General features: G+C 38.7%; 1 protein-coding gene across 6 annotated transcripts in view; it reads right to left on the bottom strand.

Moving 5' to 3' along the window:
- MEF2A (myocyte enhancer factor 2A) overlaps positions 1–25,005 on the bottom strand; it is an 81,102-nt gene that overhangs the window by 14,741 nt on the left and 41,356 nt on the right. For 2 of the 6 annotated variants that reach the window (XM_053954239.1, XM_053954242.1), the window contains exons 4-6: positions 11,156–11,287; positions 7,865–8,084; positions 7,624–7,683 (exon numbers count right to left, since the gene is read on the bottom strand). In XM_053954239.1, the coding sequence (XP_053810214.1) occupies positions 7,624–7,683; positions 7,865–8,084; positions 11,156–11,287 (412 nt within the window). Of the gene's footprint in view, positions 1–7,623; positions 7,684–7,864; positions 8,085–10,940; positions 11,091–11,155; positions 11,288–25,005 lie in introns of all 6 variants that reach the window. The other 4 variants (XM_053954238.1, XM_053954241.1, XM_053954243.1 and 1 more) reach the window with 3 other exon arrangements.

Genomic DNA, 25,005 nt, shown 5'->3' with positions numbered 1-25,005 from the left:
GAATTCACCAGGATGCTGTGAGGAGGCCTCCTCTGGATTTACTCACTATGTGGATTTCCCACTCTGCCAAAAGCCTGACCATACATGGATGATCTGATATGTCCCTTGAGTTTTCCAAGGTTAACAGAGCAAGGAGGAGTCATTCTAATTTAGTACTTTCCTGAAGCATTTGCATAGGAGGTATGGGAATATGACTTTTAACTCAGAACTTATGGGGAAAAGAAGGAACACAGCAGAAAGTAAAGTTTTTAATGTCAGCATTCTTCCTTCTGTATTAAAAACCACAGCAAAAACTGATTTTGTGATTAAAGGATCTACATTCCTCAGCAGAAAACTGCAGAACTTATTCAGATGCTTCTAGGTTAGTGATAAAATTTAGGTGGAGTGGTTGAAAAGTTGGGTTGGAGCTGAGAATACACACTAGAGCTAAATATACTCTTAACTAGTAGGAGAAAACTCTCCACAGCTGGGTCACATAGAAAAAGCAACAAGCCAAAAGGAGAAATTTAGTTCTGTGCTACCCTTAAGGTTCCTGAAACAGAGATGGATTTTGTAGAATCATGATTTTGTTAACACAGTTATGCATCAATTCCTATCCATTATAAATGAGAGCAGCATGAGTTACAGCCAGCCTGCAGAGATTGAGAGACATCCTACACAATGGACAGGGTAAAAATTAAATGGATTTGCAAACACTCTAGGAAGGAAAAATACCAGAAAATGGCATAATTTTTACCAAATTATATCTGAAACTTTGTTATGGCACCTCCCATTTTCAGCAAAAATGCTGAAAAAGAGCATTTAAAGAACTTACTGTTACAACGGAAGTAAAGTCTGGGCTTTAATGCAATGAAAAATAGCATTTTATTACTCACTGGGGCTGTCAGTGTCACCTTTCCACGGCAGAGCTGTGAGTTCTGAGCAGTTTAAGCTGCACAACAATCCCACTCTGTACAAACAGTGGGGTTCTGTACACTTTGGGCCATCCTATGATACCATTTCCTGTCCTCTGGTTCAAGTATTTCAGTAGCCCATGTGTTAAATCTGGACAGTGTCTCTCTTCCACACCCAATCCAGTCATTTCCTGAGCCCTTGTTCCAAGGCCCTGCCAATCCTTCAGAAACATTTCATGCTTTTAGTGGTGCTGTCCAAAACAACAAACTCTCTGCCACTGCCTGCTCTGCGCAGTATCAGGAGGCTGCAGGGCAGAGTCAAAGCATTTCTTCTGACAAAAGGCTGAGCACTTCTCAAAAGCAGTGTTTAGAATTTATTAAAATGGGAGAAACAGTAATAAAACATCTCCTAAGTGTGCAATACTATGGGTATGAATCCAATGGCAGCCCTTGGTGATAAAGAGCTGGCACTGAACACTGAGCAAACCCTGGAGTGTCTGTATCGATCATCTGAAGGATCATATGCTGGGGCTGCAATAAGAGTGCAAAATATTCATTTTTAGTATGAAACTTCAAGCCTTTTTCCTTTTAATAATCTAATAAGAAAATCAAATTATCAGTTAAGAGTGAAAGGATAACTAAATGTGTGGTATTTCTTAGAGCAAGGTCAGGAGCCAGAAAAAGATAATGAGTACAGGATGATGCAACTACACAGCCCTTTGCCAAACCAAGGCCTTAATAACCCCATAAATTCTACTTACTATTTCATATAATACAGAAATTGTTTCTGTACCTGCTATAGATCTTCCCCAAAGACAATAGTTTCTGTTTAAAAATGTTTTCAAACTGGAAATCGAAACAGAATATAAAATCCTACATATGTGTAAAAATACAACCCTTTTACTTCCGAAGGAAGACTTTTATTTAACTCCAATTCCTTAAAACAGACGTGAAAGCATGTTCAAAACAGTCCTTTGGAAAACAGACAGCAATGCAAATATAAGCTCTCAATTATATGAATCATAATTTAATTAGATTTGATGATAACAAAACCTGCCAACGTACATTAGCTTTCTTCTTGTTTAGTCAGAAAGTGTTTACTTTTGAAGCAACTTCTTTTCTGAAGTGAAATGTTACAACCCACCCATGATACCAACTGGATATTCTGCCTTCAGAGACATAATACAGCTTAATCTCATTTACTGTCCTGCAGCCTAAGACACAGCATTCAATTACATGAGCCAGACTCATATTTCACTATATAAATCACATCAGCTGAAACAATGAACACACGTGGCTGGAAAGTACTCCATGTACTTATTACTACTCAAGGAATAAATTACAGGCATTGATGCCATTAATCCTTCTTTCTTTTTTTTTTCCTTTTCTCTTTTTTTGTTTAATTTTGCAGAAAAACTGAGCACAATTATACAGTTTTGAAATAATTGTGGGCAAGCACATAAGCCATGTAAGGTTAAGCAAAAAAAAGGACTGTAGTAAATAAATATTTATGCCTCCAGTGACATCATAAAACCCAACAGACGTCACACAGTTAGAAGCAAACTGAAAACTGTGTTTGCAACAAGCCATTGATTCACGAGGCATCAGGAGGCAAGATAAGATTTACTGAAGGAAAACACTGACATGAAGAACATTGGGCAGGGGGACATATTGCAAGTAAAACCAACAATAGCACTTCTGTGTGCATTAGTTGCTCAATTTGTTTACTTTAGGGTTAGTATGACAGATTCAAGTGCAAATTAAAAACAGCATATGCCTTTCCTACCATTTTCAGCTGTGTACAGCAATCACTGCTGATTCTACCATCCTTTCAAAAAGCTCCAGTTCTATATTAGCTTTGGAAAGAATTTACTGTAATATCTCAAGGAATCTGAAATAAATGTATTTCTACTGATCTTTACAAATCAATACCTTGGATAATACTACAATTAGAATTAAAATAAACCTTTGATAGTAATATACGGTCTTGAAACATGTCTAACATGTAAGATTTATGCTTCTAAGGCATAAAAGATATTAAAAAGGCAGCAAAAAAGAAACACACATGACTAAATGTCAAGGGAATGCTTAGTCATGTTACAGAACTTTAAAAAGAGCTCATTTCCCAGGTTGTTGGAAATTTTCTTTTGCCTACAGCTACATAAAAGGAGAAAGAATTTTCAAGGGTATTTAGAATTTAAAGGGGTGGTTATTATTCAGAATGCAACAGCAAACCTAAATAAAGGCATATTGCTCTTGTATTTGAGTGACACATCACCAACAGCAACTGGATGTCTTTTAGGTCTTCAATTAAACAGATTACAGTTAATTACACCAGTTTGCTTCCTAAACTTGCTGATTTCTGTGTGCCTATACAAAGCAAATGTAAAGAGTGGCAAAGAAAGGAGGAGAGAAACGACATGTTTACAACAACCTGGGATGTGGCAGTGTATGCTGGGCAAGGGGACATTATGTAAATGTTGAGATTTACTTTAACGCGGCTGGGAGATTAATAATTTGTTCTCTGTATGGCAAATTCTAACCAGAACTGTCATGTACCTCTCAGTAAATCAGAAATTTTGGTAAGATAACAAACACACATAGCAAGATATGAAATTTCAACTGAAACCAAGGGCAGTCCAGGGGCTGAAATGACTTCATGCAGGTTAATAGGCTGGCATGGGGACATTGTGGAAATGTCAGAGTGGAGTAGAGGCAGAAGAAAGCTGCTTTCTTAAGGAAGAGGCTGATAGCATCAATGCAGAACATTTGCCTGAAACTGCAAGAGGTGTTTTTCAGGAGTCAGTTGGATACCCCTGCTGGAGTGTCTCTCATTTCACAAACCAAACACAACTAGAAAGGTGTGCACACAGAACCTTTCTGTTACTGAAGCCTCTGGTGCACTCCAGATTGCAGCAGATTCAGACTTGTGCAAAACCAAGCTCAGAAATTCTTTTATCCTCACAAACAAAAAGCCTCCCCCATCAGCCAAGCCCTCAAGACAAAGGGAACCATTTACAGGTGTGGCTATTCCCAGTTCTCTCTTGATCCCTTTCTGCCAACTCCAGGCAGTTTACAGGCGTGTGCAAGCTGTCAGTGGCACCTCTGCAAAATCCCTCCTCGGGCCAGGATAAAAGACCACACATGATCTAGACTGACTCTTAGTAGAGATCCAACAGCTCACAAGACACAGTTTTTCCAGCAGATACACCCTTCAGTTCTGCTCCAAAGAAAATCAGTATTCCTGAGGTTACTTCACATTCTCAGAACCTGAAGACATTAGAGAAGATACAGCTCCTCTGGAACAAAGAGGAGGAATTCAGTACTCAAGCAGACCAGGTCTTTTATCCATTCTCCTGATGGTAAAAAGTAAGAGGAAAGAAATTTCTTTTTTATTTTTTTCTTGCTTTCCAGAAGATTAACTGTGTCCATAATCTGCATTATTGATCAGAAGGGCTATTTCAGTGACACAGAAATGTACAGACAGAAAATACTGTGTCATTGTGAAATCATAAACAGCTTCCACTTCCAAAAATTCCTTAAGAATCCCCTGGGACTGGGAAAAACTTAGGTCTCAAGGTTTATGGCTTTCATGCAGCCTTGGCAATGAAAACCAGCTCAGGTCCTTGGCATGGTTCTGGCTCAACACCACATGTGAAAGGTGTGGAAGAAAAACTAGAGACTGAATAACTGTGGTGGCACTTCTGAGCTTTTCTGATTCTCAGAGTCCTCAAGGATGGCACAAGGTCACTGCCAGTTCATTTCACTGGGAACCTGTGGATGCTTCATGGGATGATACCAATCTACTGGAACACAGCAAAGCAGAACTCATGGCAAACTGGAATGTCATCCATCCATCCATCCATCCATCCATCCATCCATCCATCCATCCATCCATCCATCATCCATCCATCCATCCATCCATCCATCCATCCATGCCTAAGCCAAATCATCTCTCCCCTGTATCTGGACACATGAGGCTCTACTTTGCCTGAAGTGTTCTCCCCATTCTGGTCATATGAGATTCCTGGAGCATGTTTGATACCCATCACAAACTGAACAGGGTTTAACATTGACCAGGAGCAACAAAATCATCAATGTTGTAGCTCAGAAACATTTGATCTAATTAATAGAAAAAATAAATTAGCTCTAGAGCAAACTCCATTATAATGCTGGACATTTTTTCCCTCTCAAAACTGGTATATCTGCCAAGTAAAAATTTTCAGCAAATGTTTTTCATGTGGTGGGTAGAATTTTTAAAATATTACAAAATGAAAATGCTTTTTCAGAGTTATGACAGCTGCATGTGAAGTAAGCTCTCAGTATTATAAAGTGATCACAAAATTTTCTGCTCTGGATATAAAAAACCACCTACCAATCTTTGCTACAACATGCAGATATTTTTACTCAAAGTTATTTTCCACAGAAAAACTGTTAAGTTGGCAGATTGACTGCTAAAGCAAATGATTTCCATTCCAATCAAGTCACACAGGACTTGAGAAAAGGACTTGTGTGAACTCAATATGAGCCATTTTATGCAACATCTTTGTTTGAACTGGGTCCCAAATAAGCAAGATAACCTTTACTTGCTTGTTACTAAGAGATAAAGGCATGTAAACGTCTTTCAAGAAAATGAGAACAAAATCTCAGATTCCCAAGAACTTCGTAATACTGAAGAAGATGGAGCTTTCCTTTATTTATTTATAAGAGAATATATGGGAATATGGATATGCCAGTACTCCACTTTAACCTCAGACATCACTCCTATAAATTGTGAGCTGCAAATATGGCACATGACCTTTCACTACATCCACAGGAGAATTCTCCATTCCTGAGAAGTTTAAAAAAAAAAAAAAAACCCACCTGGAAGCTAAAAGCAGAAAATAAATTTTTTAAAAGTGAATTCTACAATAAATGCAGCAAGAAACTAAAACCATTATTGTCTGCAGACATAATTAACATGAGATACATTTCAACAGCAGCTGTCAAGCTCAAGTTGACAGCAGATTCAGTCAATCTGGTTACGTATGATTTCTTGATTGTGGTTGTAACTGAGAAGGTTCCTGTGCACCTGTCAATAGTTACAAAGTTTTTACGCCATAACTTACAGCAAGTGGAGCTCTGACAACTCTGGGTACCCCTCTGATTTAGCATTCTGGAATTAACCAGGTATTTGAGTTTCACTAGAGGTACTTAAAGATGTTCCCCTGTTCTTGTACAGTCACAACTCTCACTTGCATGACAAACCTTTCTAGAAGTGAGTGGGTATATGTATAACATCTTGGGTGTGATGTTCTGCAAAGTAAGAGATAAGTGATGCATTTTGACTTTTTACATAAACTATTAATAAATGCAAGGAGGAAAACATTTTACTGCATTAAATATGTCCCCCAAGCTGCTGTAACTGGGCATTTCTAGAGTTTGATACCCTAGAGCAAGCACTGTTTTATTTGCTTATTGAAAGAAGGAGTCTTAAATCTGAAGCTAGTCTTAATAAAGCCTGATTTGGGAAAAGAGGCCTGAAACAGCCTGATAATAAACTTATTTAGTCTGACTCGAAAAATTCTATGGAAATCAACATCTGACCTCTACAGTTTCTAAAAATAGTCATCTTTTTTCAACTGAGGAAGCTTCCTCCATTTAAAATCTTGCTTACCTGATGGAAACCACTCTTTAATATTTCATATCTTTGCTGCACATAGCCAAGGCATGGATAAAGAGTGGAAAGTCAATCCTGTGCTTTCAGCCTTGGAGAGTTGCAGCATTTTTTATTCATCAATTCAATTGCCTGACTTGATGTTCAAAGAACTTCTTCCCAGCTGCCACACTAAGTAGCCAGTGGGCAAACACTGAAAGGTCAACAGTTGCTTCTCTAATTCCATGCTATGAACACCTCCCAAGGGGAGCTGGGTGTGTTTGCAAAACTGACCTTCAGCCAGCACGGCTTCCAGAGGCACAGGAGGAATGTGACCAAAGTGGGTGAGCTGTCATTTATTTTGTCTGTCTGTGGCACGACACATTTCAGTGGCTGCCTGCCCCTCTATCAGAGTGCTAAATTTTATTTAGGGGAGACAAAATATTATTGAAATGAAAAAGTGCTATCATATATTTTTACTGAAGGCCAAAAAATACTGTGGATTTGATTTTTGGCGAGATCTCTAATTTGTTTTCAAAAGAAATTCTGATCATCATCCAAAACTAAGACAGATCCTAGCTATCAGTTTCCAAGATTTATTGCTTTCTTCATGTAATTGCTAGAAAATGATTAGCAAGATACACATGGCAATACAAACAATACAGTCTGTATTTGCTTCATTCTGATTGGCACCACAACCAGCATCAAACATCCAGGTCCTGCAAATACTGAAGTTGAGAACTGAGCTGAGTTGCCTCTAGTACAATAGTTCAGATTTGGCAAACATAAGATGTTTTTAGAATGCTGTAATTACACCTGTAGAGAAACACAAAAAGCAGCAGCACGCTACTACCCAAACCACGAAAATAAAAAAGGCAAATATTACTGAAGTGGAAAGGGCACAGCAGTAAAAAGTTAAATGCCTGATAGTAATTTATAAAACTTGACAATAACAGTGCAGCTAAAAAAATTACGACCTTTGTTCTTCCACAGGCACTTTTTCCAAAGAGTCAAAATAAAAACTTGCTTTTGAATAACTGAGAAACTGAAACCACGAGACTATTTTTTATAACAAAGACACGATACTGCACTTACCCACTGGACTGGTACCAGCTCCATTTGGCACTGAGAGATCAGCTGTCCCCAGCATTCCACCTAATCAAAATAAGCCAGAGCATTAAACTGACTTGCCCCATTACAGTATGGCAATTCTGTACGTCAGAACCTCAGCTGTGCAAATGCACCGACACCAGTGAGAACTCGTGACTGGGAGGGCTCCTGTGGCTCTGCCAGGAGATGCCCGTGTGGAAGGAGGGGCAGCAGCAGCGGAGCTCACCTGCGTTGCCAGCGCTGGGCGGTCTCTGCGGCGCCCCGGGGGACACGTTGCGGTGCAGGCTGCTCTGGGGTGGGGACAGCATGGTGGTGTCCGTGAGCGAGGAGCTGGCGGCCAGGGATGGGGACACCAGGGAGCTCCCGGGGTTGCTGTAGGTTAAAGTGTTGGGGTTGGACACCGGAACCGTCACCGACATGGAGAAGTTCTGGGCAGGCAAGCCGGGCTGCGGGAGAGAAGACGAGGAACAGCAAGACAACACCGTTAGCATTGACTGTGTTTGCAGAAACAGCACATTAGTAAAATTCTCAGTTACAACAGTTTGCTGGTTTTTATTAAAGTTAATTCTGTTAGTTTTTAAACTCTATTAAGCATACAGTTTTAAAACATCCATTTGTTGTAAAGTATGGTGTTAAATTCTTATACATCACATAATTACAGTTCCAAAGAATTACTCAAAGTTGTCAAATATGTAAAGTTCAAAGAGAGAAAACTGAATGTATTCATATGAATTCACAAGTTTATAAACACAAAAAATTTAACAGTTAATTGGATTATTACAAAGCAATGAAAAGCTAAACACGTCTACAAATCAATGAATTGTTGTACCTTCAACATCTAAGCATAAACATGCACGTTGCAAAGAGTTATCACACAAAAAAGAACAAGTTAGTAGTAACATTATCAAGTAATAACTTTGCCAATATATTGCTACCAATCTCTAACACTTTGTTTTTCAAAAGACTAAAAAAATAAACATATCTTTAGAAAATCACAAAGTTCAATAATTTGAATTTAAACATTTCAGGTTCCCCAAACCCCTGCTTGAACAACCACTCCATCTTTTTTGCAAATCTAATTTTTTTAATTCTAGTTTTTACAGCATTATTTAAAAGACAACTGTTTTTCTGCAATATATATGTTTGTTATTCAACAGCTATTGAATCAAAAGCTGAGCTGCCTGCCCATCTATGGTACTCATTTGGTCATGACTAACTTCTTTGGCCTTTGTCTCATTCCTATCCTTTGACAGTGATGGGTTTCTGAAACAAAAGGGACTTTTTTTTTCACAACTCTCGTAATTGCTGGAAACAAAACCATGACAGGTACAATTTAAGGGCAAAACCCCAGTAGTATTTATTGACAGAATAGAGAGGTGATAGTTGTGATTAAGGAGTCAAAGGCAATTGACCAACACACATGACCTAGTAAGTACACTTTAAAAAATGCAATTTCATTATGTGTAGCTTAAAAATCACTTCGAATGATACTTCTGCGTGAAAAGTTAGATAATTCAAGAAATGTAACAATAACTATACTAATTAAAAGAGCAGAACATATTCTCTACAAGAAACAAAATCTCTTACTAGCGAGAGACAACAACAATGTCCCTACTGAAGCATTCTAAGAATAATCATCAATTTTTGGCACAGATGGAAGGAAAAATTAATGAAGCAGAACAACACAAAGCTAGGAAATCATTCACAGTATGTAACCAATGACAAGCCCTGCTGGTGCTTGTTTTCAGGGGAAACTACTGGAACTACTCAGTATCTAGCAAAACTAGGGTGTTTTTACACAGCACACTGTCAAGCAGCTCAAACTAAACTGGAAATACCTGAAGTATGCTGAACACACTGCTAGGAGGTAACAACTGGAACATTTTTTTCTGTAAGTTTCTCAATACAGAACCAATTAGTGACAGCCTCCCCCCACACCTTACAATAAAGGCTGTCTGCCCATCTATGGTGTTCATTTGGTTACGAGCGAATTCTTCACGCTTTGCCTCATTCCTATCCTTTGACAGCAATGAGTGCTCAAGAACAAGAGAAACCGTGTTCTTATACAGCCCCAGAAGTACTGGAAACAGAAACATAACTGGTCAAATCTGAGTTACAAATACAGAGCTGTAGAGCTAAAATATAATGTTGCCCTTTTTATTTACACTGATGTCCACACAGACATTTCGGCTGTTCACCAAAAACCCATTTAGCTGTAACATACTGAGAGATGAGGCCTGAAGGTGTCTCAACACAGAAAACTCAGATATCAAAATCTTCAAAACAGAGAAAACCCAAAATATATTGGCTTTATTCAAGCATAACAGAAGTGATGCTGGGTGTCATGACTGTCAGTTTGCTGTTCAGTCCCCAGAGATCTCTTAGGCTCTGAACGATGAAATGATTTCCAATATCAGCAGTCATTTGGAGACACTACTCAAGTGCCCCAGGGTCTGTGCAGATTAACCCACACAGTTCATCTCCTTTAATTGCTACAAAATTTGCATTCTTAAAATATTCAAAGGCTGTGGCAGAGCCCTGTATTAGTTTTCTTAGAAAATACTTAGTAATACTCAACACTAACTGATTTTTGTAGGTGGAAACTAAATGTCATCGTGAACACCTCCACAAAAAACATGCAACATTTTCCACTCCTTTTAACCCCCAACTGAAGTTCTGGAGCCAAGTGACTTATGGCTGCACACTGGGTTGGCACTTGGGAGAACATTTTCCAATATCCTTTAGTGTTCAAGGAAGTATCTGCTGGAATTTCAGAGGAGCAATCTTTAGAGGCTCTCATTCTGCAGCAGCCTTGATTTTAAATAACTAAATAACTTTCTACATCCAGACTTGAGCAAAATAAATTCTACTGGTTAGATGATAAAATTAATCCAATTCTATTTGCCTGCTTGTCACATACTGTAAAATCTTGATCACCAGACAGATGAAGACCTACAAGATGTAAATAAATGATCCTACATCCTACAACAAAAACCTATCTTGGTAAATATATTTTAGGTAGGATTAGGTAATGCTGTAGGCTCCTGAAATTTTGAAATGTTGTCTTGTGTTCCAAAGGTATGAAAAACTGGGAGTGCAAAACCAAAGCTAGAGATTATCATTCTTATTCTTTACAATAAAATGTATTTTAACAAGACCAGGTATTTTAACAAGACCAGGCTTCTCCTCAGAAGCCCTTTTCCCTTCTCAAGCCATTACATCCTCTTGTCTTTGAAATGGTTTTCAGTGGTAAGCAAACACCATGAAAATTCTCATGCATGTAAGAGAAGCACAAACCATACTTTAGTACTCACTGCGATTTTATGATTCCGCATCATATTATCAAACTCTTCATTAATTTTTTTATATTTTTCTTCTGTATGTGGCGTGAGCACATATGAAGTGTCAGGGTCCGGGCTGTCGCACCCTCTGTGTTCCTTCTTGTTCAGAGCCTAAATAATGAAGTTAATAAAAAGGATCAACAAATAAAAAGTAGAGATAAAATAAAAGTACTTACAGGGCCTCGCTTGAAAATAAAATCACTATCTTCATTTAGTTTGCTGAATCTGTCCTCCGATAGTGGACTGTGCTCAAAGTAATCGTCAGCATCAGGGCTCTCACAACCATTAAGGCCTTTCTTTCTTAAGGTCTGAAATACAATTGGAAAATTCACATACAAATCATACTAACTTGCCAAGAAGTTTTGTACACTACTGAATCATTCAGAGCCCCTGAAACTACATCAAACTTTCACAGACAAAACTCACTGTGCAACAGACAGAATCAGTCTTTCAAGATAGTGGCAAAGTACACAAAGAGAAAAGGTTCACCCAGGTGCCATCTCACAGGTAACTTCCCCCTACAACCACTTCATCTCCCAACACTGCATGAAAATTCATTTTTAGACATTGGCTGATGGAGTGAAGTTGCCTGACAAGGAACATTCAAGCCTGTGGCAAAGGAGTTCATGTATTCACTGGTAATTAAAAGTCGGTTTACTGGATCTTTAATGAATTGACTTTAGCATCCCAATTTTAATATTCACATTTTAAAGAGCATACAGTTATATTCTGACAAACACAGTGGCTAAAATTCTGATCCAGTTAAATAACTGCAGGACATTAATATCTCTACCATTCGGTCTCAAAAGCCGACAAAGACAGGATCTTCCTGTCATCCTGCACGATAACAAGAACTGCAAAAAAGAAATTACATAATCCCTCTCTAAAATGACTTCGTTTGCTAAATATAAGCTTTTTCAGAGTCCTTCAGACTAACTTTATGGAGCTACTTCCTGTTTTCTGATGGAGAACTCACATCAACATCCCCTGGAAAAAAAAAAGCAAGCTTGTCTACAATCCAGCCATTAAAAAAAGGATGTGAAACTACAGGTCTCGTGACCAAATTACAAGATATATTTGTATTTCTTGTTTTTGTTTTTCACCCTATTACACAATCAGAAATTTTTCTCTGCAAGCTCTAATTTATAACAAAACAATATTTAAAGTATTACCTGTGAAAAAAAAATCTTTAATGTTTTTTTAAAAGTTTCAAAAGGAAAGCAATAAAAATTTTAAACAGAGATATGTTATCCGTACATAAAGCGGCAGTAGGATTATACAGGCACAAGGGAGTTGCATACTTCCTTTTTGTCAGAAATTATCTATATTCCATGAATTTTACATTAAAACCCCTAAAGATCAGAAATCTGCAACCTGACATTTCCAGCACCATAAAAAAAACCCCATGTTTTCCTCCAGAAGCAATTTCCATTACGCACTGTAATTCTGATTTACAAAATAAACTATTTTAGCTCATAGTATTCACCAGCATTTTTTTACTGTCAACTGATTTTTAGTACAATAAAAAAATACACACAACTTCCTCACTATTCATATATATGCAAAATCCTGCCTATTTCTACTGCAGTTTGAAAGCAGGAATTGAAAATCCAATTCGCCGCCTGAAATTCTTTAATATCACAGTTCACCATAAGCTGCAATTCCTTCTCAAGTTTCCTGGCTTGCTCCATGTATCCCACACAGTATCTGGAACTCCCACAAAAATGTAATCACTAAATCAGCATATGGGGAAAACAGGTGTAGGCTCCTCCAGCACCTGTCACAGCTCCGATGCCGCTCCTCCAACCAATAGCCGGACACGTAAATGGACTTGGCCATACAAGGGCCGGCAGCTCGGCCTCTCAAGGTCGGAGCCTGTTATCCCTCTCGCAGCCCTTCCTAACAAGTCAGCCTGCCAGTCTGCTACACTTTGGTATCAGCAGGGAAAATGTTAACGCCGTGTAATCTGGATTACACTTAACCCCTGCAGCCCACGGCGCTCTGGAAATAGGACCCAAATGTCTTTAGGCGCGTTCGGTGCAGCGCGCGATGCCCGGCACACGATGACAGAGCTGCACGGAGGCTCTGCAGAGAAAGGGCTGCAAGACATGCACACACAGAGTGCAGCTCCTGTGATAAACACACTGAGGCAACTGAAGTCTTGCAGGAAGAGAGCTTCAGCAGAGCTCCTTTCAATAGTCTAAAGCAATCCAGTGGAAGCTTTTTAACGTAATGCTGCCAGTTCATCCCCCCCAAACGAACGGTCTGAAAATTGGTCTGAAAATTATCCTCCAATTTAAACAAAAAAGGGAGATTCAAATGTAAAAATGCCTCCTTCCTCTCGGTGACTGTGTGTCATTTTTGCTAACAATGGGGTTAACTCTGCTTTGACTCATGAGGAAGGAAAATGCCTCAGTATCTCCCGTTTCAGGCTCTGGAAACTGTCACTCCAGATGGGGTTCCTGTCATTGTGGAGGGATTTAAGCCACAGTTCCCTGTCACAGATAATAAGGCTGGGTCCAACAGCCAGAGCTCTGCCTCCTTATCACCAAAACACCAAGTGCCACTTTGAGGACCTGACCATAAAAAGCCTGCGAACTTTTATCAGCGCCCAGGAACACAATAGTAAAACATTCCTGCGCCGTGGCCAGGGCTGTTGGCCCGGGCAGGCGCAGCTGAGGCGAGGCAGCCCCGCCAGAGCCGGCACAGGCCCCGCTGCAGGCAAACAGGGACCGGCACCGGGAACCGCTCCTGGGAACCGCTCCGTGGGCAAACAAGGGCTGACTCCGCCCTCGAGATTCTCCAGTGCTAAAATGTGTTGTTTCTCCAAATAATGTAAATAACTCGGCTCTCTGAGCAATTTCCAAGGTATTCTCATAGAGATTAAAATTTTATTAACTCTGACATTGTTCAGAGGAAAGAATTTGGCGAGATCAAGTAATTTGTGTAACGCGAAGAGTGTTTTATTTCTCTGCTGTGATATACAAGCTCGTTTAGAACAAAATCATAGTGTTTGGAGACTAATAGATATAAGGCATAATTTTTTCTTACCACAGCAAGAGGGGAAAAGAATATTAAATTTCAGGTTTTGTTATTGGATGCTCACTGCAATTACCTTCTGGTGTGAAGTCTTGTTTTCCAGATCATGTAAGGGAATGTGTAGCCCTTTCAGTAAATCTGTGTTACTTTCCACTTCCTCTACGACTTAGCCAAAATTACTGGAAATTGTTCCAACATGTTTGCCAACACACTGTATTGTGCCCCAGTAACTAAGATTATGCAGCTTTGATCTCAAACTGCACCAACTGATGAGAGAAAAATACTGGTTTTATTCAGAAAATAATGCTAAGTATTTACAATGAACCAATGCAGGTGCAAAATCTTTTTTTTAAAAGAATGAAGGAAACACAAAAATACATTTTTGTGACACACAAAGTCACTACACAAGTGTTCCAGACAGCTCTGGTCATCTTAATATTGCAGAATGACCCAGGAGCTCTCCCACTATTAGTCTAGTATTGATTTATTTTGATTTGAATGGCAAAGCTTAGAAAACATTGTATGAGAATGGCTGGACCAGCTATGATGGGTTTAAATATTGCAGTCAAGCACATGGTACAAGAGCCCCAATATTTTCCTGAACTTCCCCACACATATGCAAAGTAGTTTTTAATTGCACTTTGCAATTAAAATTAGCATTTTGCTAATTTCAGAAAAGAATCATGCCTTGGCAAGAAGCATCTAAGGAACAGAAGAAGGGCTTCTTGCAAAACAACAACAGAAAGGAATAACTGGCTTCTCTCTACGATTCAATATAAATTTTACTGAAACTGATAATACAAATAGCAAAGAGTATAAAAGCACAGTAAAGTCATTTTTTGTTTGATCCTTGAGGAAGAAGAGCTGATATTCAACAATCTCAGTGTAATTATCCTAGCACAGGCTTCTTTTCACAAAATCCAGCAGAGACACGGGGAAGGCAGGAGCCTGAAGGCTGCTGAGCCCCCAGAGCAGGAGATGAAGCCAGCACCTCCTCCAGGCTTGCTCCAGCCTGGCTCCCAGGGGCTCCAGACTCTGCTCTGGGAACCAGGAACTCTGAACCAATAAACATGGAGGGGTCACTGCTTCCAGAGACCAAGTGACAGCCCCCAGCTGGCCCCCTCCCATCCAGATCCCGGGCTTTCCATCCCACTCCAAAAGGAAATGTTGCTGATGATTAAAGAGCACAATCAGTGGGTTTTGTGCTCCCATCAGTGAGTTTGGTTAAAAAGCCAAGACTTCTGATATTGTGATCTGGGCTCCTTACCAGCCCTGGCAGAACTGTAAAGAACTTGATTATGTTCATTGTCACGTCAGGAAATGATATTTTTCTGCCTTAAAGCAAGAATGTAGGATGACCTCATGTGTAAAAAGGCTTATGAAGTGTAAAAAAGTGTCAGGTCATTCAAAACACTCAAGTGTTTGGTTTCTTGTAATATTACACAAAAAGGAAATGGTTGTTGCTGTCAAAGCTACCATGTATCATGTTAACAGCTCTATTTTTGCACTTACTATTGGAGCTGGCCAGAGAGGATTTTTGTTGGTATTTCATCCCAAATCACTGAGAAAACCATGTCCAAAATTTGACTAAGACTGAAATGAAAAGTGATTTCCCTTGGAAAAGGCAAACCTTTCACTTAAATCCTGTGGCTAGGTCTCCTTCTGCTCTTGTAATCAGAGCATGGAAAAGCTGCAAAGCAGCACAAATTTGGAGTAAATATGTTTTAAAAATCATAACTTTAAAAAGTTATTCCTTAGGCCTGAAGTAATGGAAAAGCCCTACTAGTACTGCTAAGTATTACTGTTGCTCTGGTTAGGCACCTCCACCATGGATATCAAAAGGATGTAAAATTAAACTTTCCTGATGCATCTGGAGATGCCATGCAATAGTGGAGAATATTTTTGTCTCACTAAAATGAAAAAAATAATTCTCCTTGTCCATTCTTTAATTAACTTCTTTTTGCTGGTTTATGCTCAGCTGCAGCAGGAAAAGGTGGGTGGCCAACGTGTGGGCAGAGGAGGCAGAAGGACTGGCCCAGCCTCGCTGGCAGCAGCAAACCACAACACCACTGACAGTCACATCCTACATGAAAAGCCACACCTTTTTTTTTCTGTGATAGCCACAGAACTAAGGACAAATAAAGCAGTCACAGCAGCAGATTCCCACCCAGTTTTCTTTCTTAATACATGAAAGGTCAGTGAGACAATGCAGGGCATATTCTGTAAAGGAATGCCTTCCCACAGCAGGCAAGGACCACATGTATCACTACAGGCTTTGCATGCAGCAGAATGTCCTGCTGAAAGCAAGACAATTGTTTTATTATTTGCTTCCTGATACATATTATTGCCAAGAACTTGAGCCTAAAACCTGGCTGTTTTTCTCTTCTTTTATAAGACAAAATATTCCACTTTCATCAGCCCGAACAATAGTAAGGTGTCTCTTCCTTTAGATATCATTATGTCTCCCCTATTATGTATAAAATATATTCAAGTACCCGAGGAGTATTCTTAGTCACCAAAAGCTATTTTTAGTTTTTAAACTTCCTGCGGGTCAGTTTGGCTACAGAAGCATCATCACTGCTGTTTCTTTTCTCTAAATTAACAACACAGCTCCGCAGAGTCAGACCTTGACCCTACAGTGCCGGGTACACGAATTTACCACTGTCTAAAATCCAGGCAGGAGTGAATCCCCAGTGCAGCACAGACATCAAACCAGAACAGCCAGAGAAAAACCAGATAATTCAGCTCAGTAATGGTGTTTTGTCTATTTAAACTCATCAACATTATTTCTGTAGGTTGAAATTTCTTTTTCCACAGATAGATGTAGTGTATTGTTTTATGTGATGTTTACAAACTTGATATATTTTCCTCAGGGTCTATTAATATTCTCAACTTCAACCACTGAAGCATCTGCAAATTTCCTTATGAAGCTGTTTTCCTGTCCTTTGAGTTAGAAGGCTACTTACATTTAGCCCTAATACTGTTTCTTTCAGTATCCCTGACACATTTTCAATTACATTTTGCCACGCTATCAGTTCAAATTTCACGTTCTAATTATAGCCACAAACACATCCATCCCAAACCAGCTCAGAGGAGGAGTGGTGCCCAGCTTTCAAAACTTCCCTGAAACGCACAGGAGGCCAAATTAGATTATGACAGACATTTCCATGAGCTAAGCAACTTGGAGAGCTTAACTTCTTAAAGAACAAGACCTTCCCAATCTTTCTGGCAGGCTCCCCAACCATAATACTGCATGCTAAAGAAAATCTGAACTATTGACATACTCTCCTTTCAGCTTACTTAAATAATATTTTCCATACTTGCGCTCAATTAGTAGTGATATTTAAAAAGCAAATAATTGACATTATGCAAAAATACATGGACTTGAAAAATTCTGAGTGTAGTATTTAAAGTTTGCTACAGCTTGTATTTCTTGGCTGAATATTATAGTTTGCTATTAAAAAAAAAAAAAAAAAAAGGTGGTTTAGGATAAATTACTTATTTCAGGGTTTTACAAATAAAAAACTTCTAAGCCTGCCTGGCATTATCCATAAAATACAAAGAAAAAGAAGAGCCCTTTTAGCAATGCTCTATGTTCAGTTTTAGGCAAAGGTATTCAGCATTTACAAATGAAAAATGTTCATGATTTGAAATTTTATCAGTGTCCCTGCTATAAACCACTCTAAGAAAAGACACTGCCTTGTTTCAAATGTTGGACCACTTCCAGTATCTGGCAAATTTTAACATGTATCCCTGGCTTGCCAAACATGAAAGCTAGCTGTCAAATTCCTCCCAGATATGATAAAGATGGCACTCAGGATTCAAACTCTCATTTATATAAAATAACACATACAAAAGGTTTTTAGACTTGATATGGCATGAAGTTTAAATTCTAGCCTGAAGCATCTTTGCTGTGAAACATTATTTTAAGTAGATAACCACAAGCAATGACTAAAGAATTAGAACTTTATGGGCTATACAATCCACCCTTCACCCTCAGAATATTACCCAGCTCTGGACTAGAAGGTATGGGAAAGGCAGCTGCTTGCTTGTATTTGTGATTTTAGAGAAACACTATCTGTGAACTGTGGACTTTATAAAGCAGTTGCTGACCTACAAACAAGCTGGATTGCTTGGTCCTAAATGAACTCCTTGAGACTTAAAATGATTAGTAATCCATTAGCACTGATAATGCTGTTTCCACAGTGACAGCTTAGTCAAGCTCTCAAAGTCCAATTTTTGATGCATTTGTCTTTGTTTCACTTTCTATCCAACTCAGAAGGTCATTAAATTTTATATCACTGAGCAGATTTGCATTTACCTGTGTTATAGAAAGAACCATAAACTAGATTTTCCCATTAGAGAGTACTAAAGTGCCAGTTTAACTTGGTATTTTTCAATATTTTTATTAAAAAAACCAAAATAGACTGATATTCATCTTCAAGAAACAAAAATTACTCCTTAGCATATAAATTAAATACATTCTATAGTCCTTTCAGGGACTATAAATTTGCAAACAATCAAAATTACTGGTAAAATGGAGCAAAACACAGTTCTATGTTAGAACATTCAAAGAAATGTTTCATGGTACATAAATGCTTTATTTCAGTCCTTACCCAAATAACAACACAGAGATATATACAATCTCAGCCTCCCAAATGCAGATCTTCACGTGCTTGCAATGGTTAAATTATAAATCAGGAGCAGCAGTAGCTGACTGAAGGCCTCCTTTCAGCAACAGTGCACTGCAGATAAGCCATATGGAACATGAAAAGTTTCCAAGTGCAGCAATCCATCTGCATAATATCCCTCATAATCTTTCAGAAGTTCTTTAGGAAAAATATTATCTCCTACTCAGAGTTTGCCAAGAAAAAAAATGGCTTAACTCTGATTAGAATTCACTTAATAAAAAGAATGAGGTTCTTTAGGTCTACCTGCCCATGTAGTATTGCAATTACAAATACTTCTTGTCCTGAATAGTTCCTTACAGCTTTAAAATTGGAAAGGATAACAGAACTGTTTCAGAGTCTTGGTACTCAAGATAATTTAGTGCTATCACTAGACCAGTGTGTACAACAGGAAGCAGAGAGCCTCCCCAAAAATAAGGAAATAGGGTACAAGCAATTACATCTCTGTTTTTATTGAACTAAAATAATAGAATGTGGGACTTCCAGACATAGCTCTAATAACGTCACAATTCATGTTTCAAATACAGAACTTCTCAGTTGTGTGTCAACACAATACATTTAACATGCTTCTTCCTGCATATTCTCCATTTAGTGCAAATTATTCAAAAGCAAGAGCACCTCCTTGAAGACTGTCCTGACTTAATGTGAAAAGGGGTGGGAAATCAAAGGTGGGACCTTGAGAGGTAGAGAGAAAAGGCTGTACAGGAATCAGAGAAATTTGAGTAAGCTTTACCATGTAATTCATGTCAACATTAGATAAAGACTAGCTCTGGAATGCTTGATTTTTTTTTTCTTTTTAAAAAATCATTGTAATCAGCAAATACCGAATTTTAAGTTATTTGCAGGAAAGAGCAGGGCTTTAAATGGTACCAGTTTATTACAGTTATAGAAGAGTTTACAGTGGGACAATGTGTAACAGCTTTGATCTAAAAACATTCCCAAAATATTTGGGAGTTTTTAATAAAAATGTATTATTCACTTCCTGTTGAAATTACCTAGTATTGCCAGTAAAACATAAATTTTAAGTTAAAATTCACCCTACTGCCAATTTAACTAACTTGCCTAGCATTCCATAGTCTACACCATGACTTACAGGGCTCCCATATGAAATATCACATCACTGATGTGACATAAGATGTACCAAAAAAACCTGGGTAAGTCACTAAATGAACTGGATGTGTACTCATCTGCAAGTATGGTGCAGAATGGTGTGTCACATGTGTGTCATATGTCACATGTCACAGGCTGTTAGGGTATTCAGAGGTCTGTACCACAGGAACTGCCATCACCAATATTTTCTTTCTTTAGGTGCAGCTGCACTCCAGGAGCAATTACCAAGGGAAGTGTTTTGTTCAGGTGAGTGCTGAGCATTAGAGCCCCCGTGGGCCACAGCACCTGCAGCAAAACCCTGGCAGGGAACAAGCTACAGACTCCCTGAGCCCTCTGCTGCACAAGCACCATCAGCTCATAGCCCAAGCAGTAAGATTATTCAAAAGCAACATATTAAAAACTGCAGACATGATGAGGTCTAAAAGGCAGGGAACAGTGAAGCACTGGAGATGACCCTCCCCTCCCTTTGGGCAGCTCATGTAAAACAGTGGCTGAGGAACAGAGATGATCAAGAAGCTGCACTGCTGCTGTCCCTCCTGCAAGGTGGTTAATCCCTGGCAGATGACACAACCAAACCCATGAGCTTGAAGTCAAAAGATGGGATTACATTAAGTCTCCACTGAAATCAAGCCTACCGCATAAAGAACAGCCCTTCATCTTGCTGTAGTTGCAGGAGATGCTTTGTTCTGGGTCTATTCTTTCCATGCACAGCTTGTGTAAAGTCACTCTCTTGATCAACAGATGCTATGGTCCTCACTTTGAAATTGCAAAGTAAAAATACACTTTTCTGTCACTACAGAATTTCAAAAGCACCAAATTCTGCAGCAACACAAGGGCTGCAGAATACACGAGACCAGCACAGCTTGAAGAACTTGTTCATACAATAATTATGTCTTTGTGTGACTGCCTGCATGAACTCCAGCACTAACAAGCAATGAGCTGTTGCGGATTTTCTTGGAGTCAATTTTCAATCCTACTTAACACAATGTCTCCTGAACAGCTAAACCCAGAACCCAATCCTTGACAAGCGTTTCCCGAGCAGTGGGTGTGAGAACTGGATGTTGTGTGTCTGCCCTATAAATTTCAAAAATAAAAATATTCTCCTAACACAGAGCAGAAACAGTTGGAAAAACATGGCTTACACAGCTGGGAAATAAAATCAAGTTTCAGAGGAGAGGAGAATCCAATCCCTGCCTATTGCAGGGCTGATTCTGCAGAGATTTTTGGTAAACAGAGCACACAAAAGCTCTGTACCAGTATTTGACACGGATTTAGGATTCTGGCCCTCCCAGCAGCACAGCCTCCAGAGGAGCATCCGATCCAATCTGAGATTGTAATGATGCACAGCCAAGTCAGCTGCCACTCAGCACTCAGTGATCAGCTTTTTCTGGTAGTTTATTAAAAAATGAGAACATCACAGCAAATTTCAGTTCACAGCTTTCAAGTCATGTCACTGGTGTAACTGTGACAGGGCTGGTGTAGGACAGAGAGCACCCTGAGCTGCAGCTACATAAAATCACTGCTGGCAATACAGCAGCCAAGTACAGTCGTTATTAGCAAGACTTCAGAAATTTCTAAAAAAAGATGCATTCTAGACAAACTTCAGTTATCTATATGTTTTAAGTAGTAACTAAATCTGGAATTCATCAAAATTCAGAATACCAGCAGAGCATGGTAAATTTAAAGCACCGGCACTGTTTTAAAGAGGTAGAAGAAATAATATATTCTTAACCCTAAACACTAAATTTATTCACTGCTTTAGATACAAGGGAAGTACAGCTTTAGATTATTTGCAGGCGAACCAAAGCTGCTTCAAAAAAAAAAAAAAATCTAAGCCTATCCTACTTCTGAAAATTCTTTATATATCAGCAATGAAGGAATGAAAAACAACATTAACTCAGAACAAAATCTTTTTGCCAGTACTGTCAGCTTGCTTAAAGTCACCAATAATCTGATATTTTGAAATAAATAAATAAAGAGGTACGTTAATCATCGGTACATCCAAAGCAATTTCAGCACAGCCAAAGAATTAAAATATTGTTGAGTAAAACAGTATTACCAAATGCAAGATACGGAAAAATCAATAACAGTAAACAGGTCCAAAAATGCTGTGGGAATTAAGCATTGAATTTAATCTCCCAAGCTAAAACGAAAGAGGAGGGGAGAGAAATGAGAGACAAAGACACCATGAGGAGAGGCAATTGTTCTGTTCAGCACAAAATGCACAGTTGTCTTCTGTCACAGTACTGAAAATAAATATTTGCTACCTTGACCACATTTTAAATTTTTCAAGATAGTTGTTTTTTCCTAAACCATGAATGGGAACTAAAATCTCTAGGTAGAACCTGTTTATAAGTGACACTGATAGCAAACACTTCTAAAAAAAAATAAGATTCAAACCCCTATACACAGACACATAAAAATACATGTGTGTATAAATATATATATATATGTATGTATGTATGTATGTATGTATACATACATATATATAAAAGCTTTTGATGACTCATTCCAGACCACTTCAGTTTTCAAGCACTTTCCCTCTTTCTAAGGTAAGCTAAAAGAAAATTTTAGTCCTTAACCATACATAAATCCTCCTTAACCACCTCCTTAAAATGTCTCAAAGGTATTTGTGTGCCATCTCAAATTATTTGAAATGTTATATGCAGTATAATTACATTTACATAATCATTTAGCAAATCAAGACCAATAATGCCTACATTTTCTCAGCACCATGGGCAGATTACCAAGTCTTTTCCTTCCTTCACTGAAATAATTTTTAAGCTTCTTCCTTCTTTTAAACATGCACCACTTATTCCCACAGTGTTTGGAGACCAAATGAAGTGGTTTGAACTACAAAAATACATAATACTACACCAATACATGTTCTTCTGTCAGCCCAAAGCTTTTTTCTTTCTTTATTCCCCCCAGGTTTTGCTCACTTCTGGCAGTTCTCCATCTATCAAATACGCAGGAATGCAAAACAATGTTAACACATCAGAGTGTCAGCCTCCCTCCAATCTCCAGTGTGTGTTTAACCATCAGCATTCCTCGTGCCACCTCACAGCTCTGTAAAGCTGTGCTGATATTTCACACAGATTTGGAGATTTTAGTCACATACATTCAGCATCAGTTTTCACTGTCTTGGTTGCAGGGCATTTTCTTCTTAAAAATAAATTTTTAAACTTACGATGTAGCCTGTGTTATAAAACATTTCAAAGAAATAATTATTTTTTAAGAATTTGGCCCAGTTTCCACCATCTTACTTTTCAGCTTTGAATAGCAAAATAGAGAAGCCCAAATTGCTTTGCAAATCCTTATCTAGATCGGATACACCAGGTATCCACCAAGGAAGGAAATAAGATCAATTAACTGAAGGTCATTCTCATCTAATTTTGTATGTGTGCATCCAAGTATATATTTAGATACAATTCCCAGATCTTCATTTTCATATGAAGTCAACCCAAATTTAAAAAAAAGGAAGCAATGAACCAATTCAAGTGCTACCAAAACAAACTACTACGCACCAACAACAGTTCAAAATACACATTGGTTATTCCCAGCCTGGAAAAGAAGCAATGCTGGGAGGTGGAGAAAGCTGGATGAAAAACAAAACCAGAGAGCTTTTGGTTTATAAACACAGTGTTTCAACACCAACTTTTCTGTTTATGCTCCCCACACTGTTACACTTGTCTCTTGGCATATGCTCCATCTGGCTGGGGAGATGCATCTGCTTCTTCCTGCTGCAGGCTCTCCACGTGCAGCTGAGCTCTCCGTGCTCACTCGGAGCCAGGAGCCAACAATCCCATCTCTGATCCCAGAGATGTTCCTGACTACAGAACGTGCACTGCTCCTCTAACAGCTCCATTCAAATTTTGTGCAAAGGCAGAGATGAAATGTATTTTAATGCAAGAAAACAGCTGATTACAGCAGGAGATTAAACTGCCTCGTTGACCCTGCTGAAAGCAGCAGCAGGGTCATTTACCTGCTTTGAACTGTGACAAAACCACTCTCACACCAAGCCATCACAAATGTTACTCCCCATTACAGTCACCTACTCCCATGGAAAAGTATTTAATACAAACATCCAAATCATTTGCTGGAATTTACACCAGAGCAGTCCTTCCACAAGAATGAGTATGACTGCCATAATTATGTGCCATAGTTTAAGAGAGATTTTTTTGTACTTTCTATTATAATTTTTATTACAGATCATTACCTATTTCAAGGACAGCTGTCAATATCTGGGGTATAACCTAAGCCTTATTCAGCACATTACACTACACTGAAAACAGCATTAAACTACAGAGCACAGGAGAGGCTCATTAACTGACACCCACCCGGAATTCTCCTGGGCACAGATGCCAACTGGGAAAGTAGGTCACATTTTACACAGGCTCCTAAAAATCAAATCACCTCAGTCTGATGAGGTGAGATGAGGAACAAGCAAAACTCACCATGGCCAAGTGTAGGTGAAATAAACCCTGGTTTACTGTATCAGTCAAGGAAAATTAAAATATGGAAAAAAGATAAAAAGCTGAGCTAAACAGGCAGGAAGAGCCATCTCCAGCCCTTGACTCCCAGAAGTGAGGCTGGGAGAGAGGGAACAATTGTGCAACTGCTGCTTTCTGAGGCCTTATTGAGGGGCAGAAGCACCCAAAATGGAAGTGATATCTTATTGTAAATAACCTGCAATAATCTTAACATCCTGCACTAAAGAAAATATACAGTGCCTGTTCATCTCCCTCTTTTCCTTTGGATTTAAAAACAATGAATGCTCAAGGTCTCAAATTGTCTTTTATACATTAAAACATTTTGTTGACCATATGGATACAGAATCCTGATAAAACCTGAAATTCTTCCCATTTTACTCTGCAGAAATACTTCTTTCTTCAGGAAAAATAATTACTTGTCAAGAATAATCTGTTACAGAAAAAAAGTCCATGAACATTAAAGCATCAAATGCTTTAACACCTACAGCAAGTCCTTCAAATCACAGACAGCACTTCAGCGTAACAATCTTCAACTGTGCCATTATGGGTTTGTAAAACCAAATACACGAGTATTTCAAGAATTCAAAGCACACACTGAATAAAAATTTCACTCTTTTCGATACCTCTATACGGTACATCTGTGCTGTGCAAGAGCATTACCTTACATTCCAGTAACCTCATAAAAGAATAGGTATA

This window comes from Vidua chalybeata, chromosome 13 (assembly GCF_026979565.1).
Source record: "Vidua chalybeata isolate OUT-0048 chromosome 13, bVidCha1 merged haplotype, whole genome shotgun sequence".
In the NCBI taxonomy this organism is placed as follows: domain Eukaryota; kingdom Metazoa; phylum Chordata; class Aves; order Passeriformes; family Viduidae; genus Vidua; species Vidua chalybeata.
The sequence above is the reverse complement of the archived record's forward strand: the minus strand, read 5'-3'. Positions and strand labels throughout refer to the sequence as shown.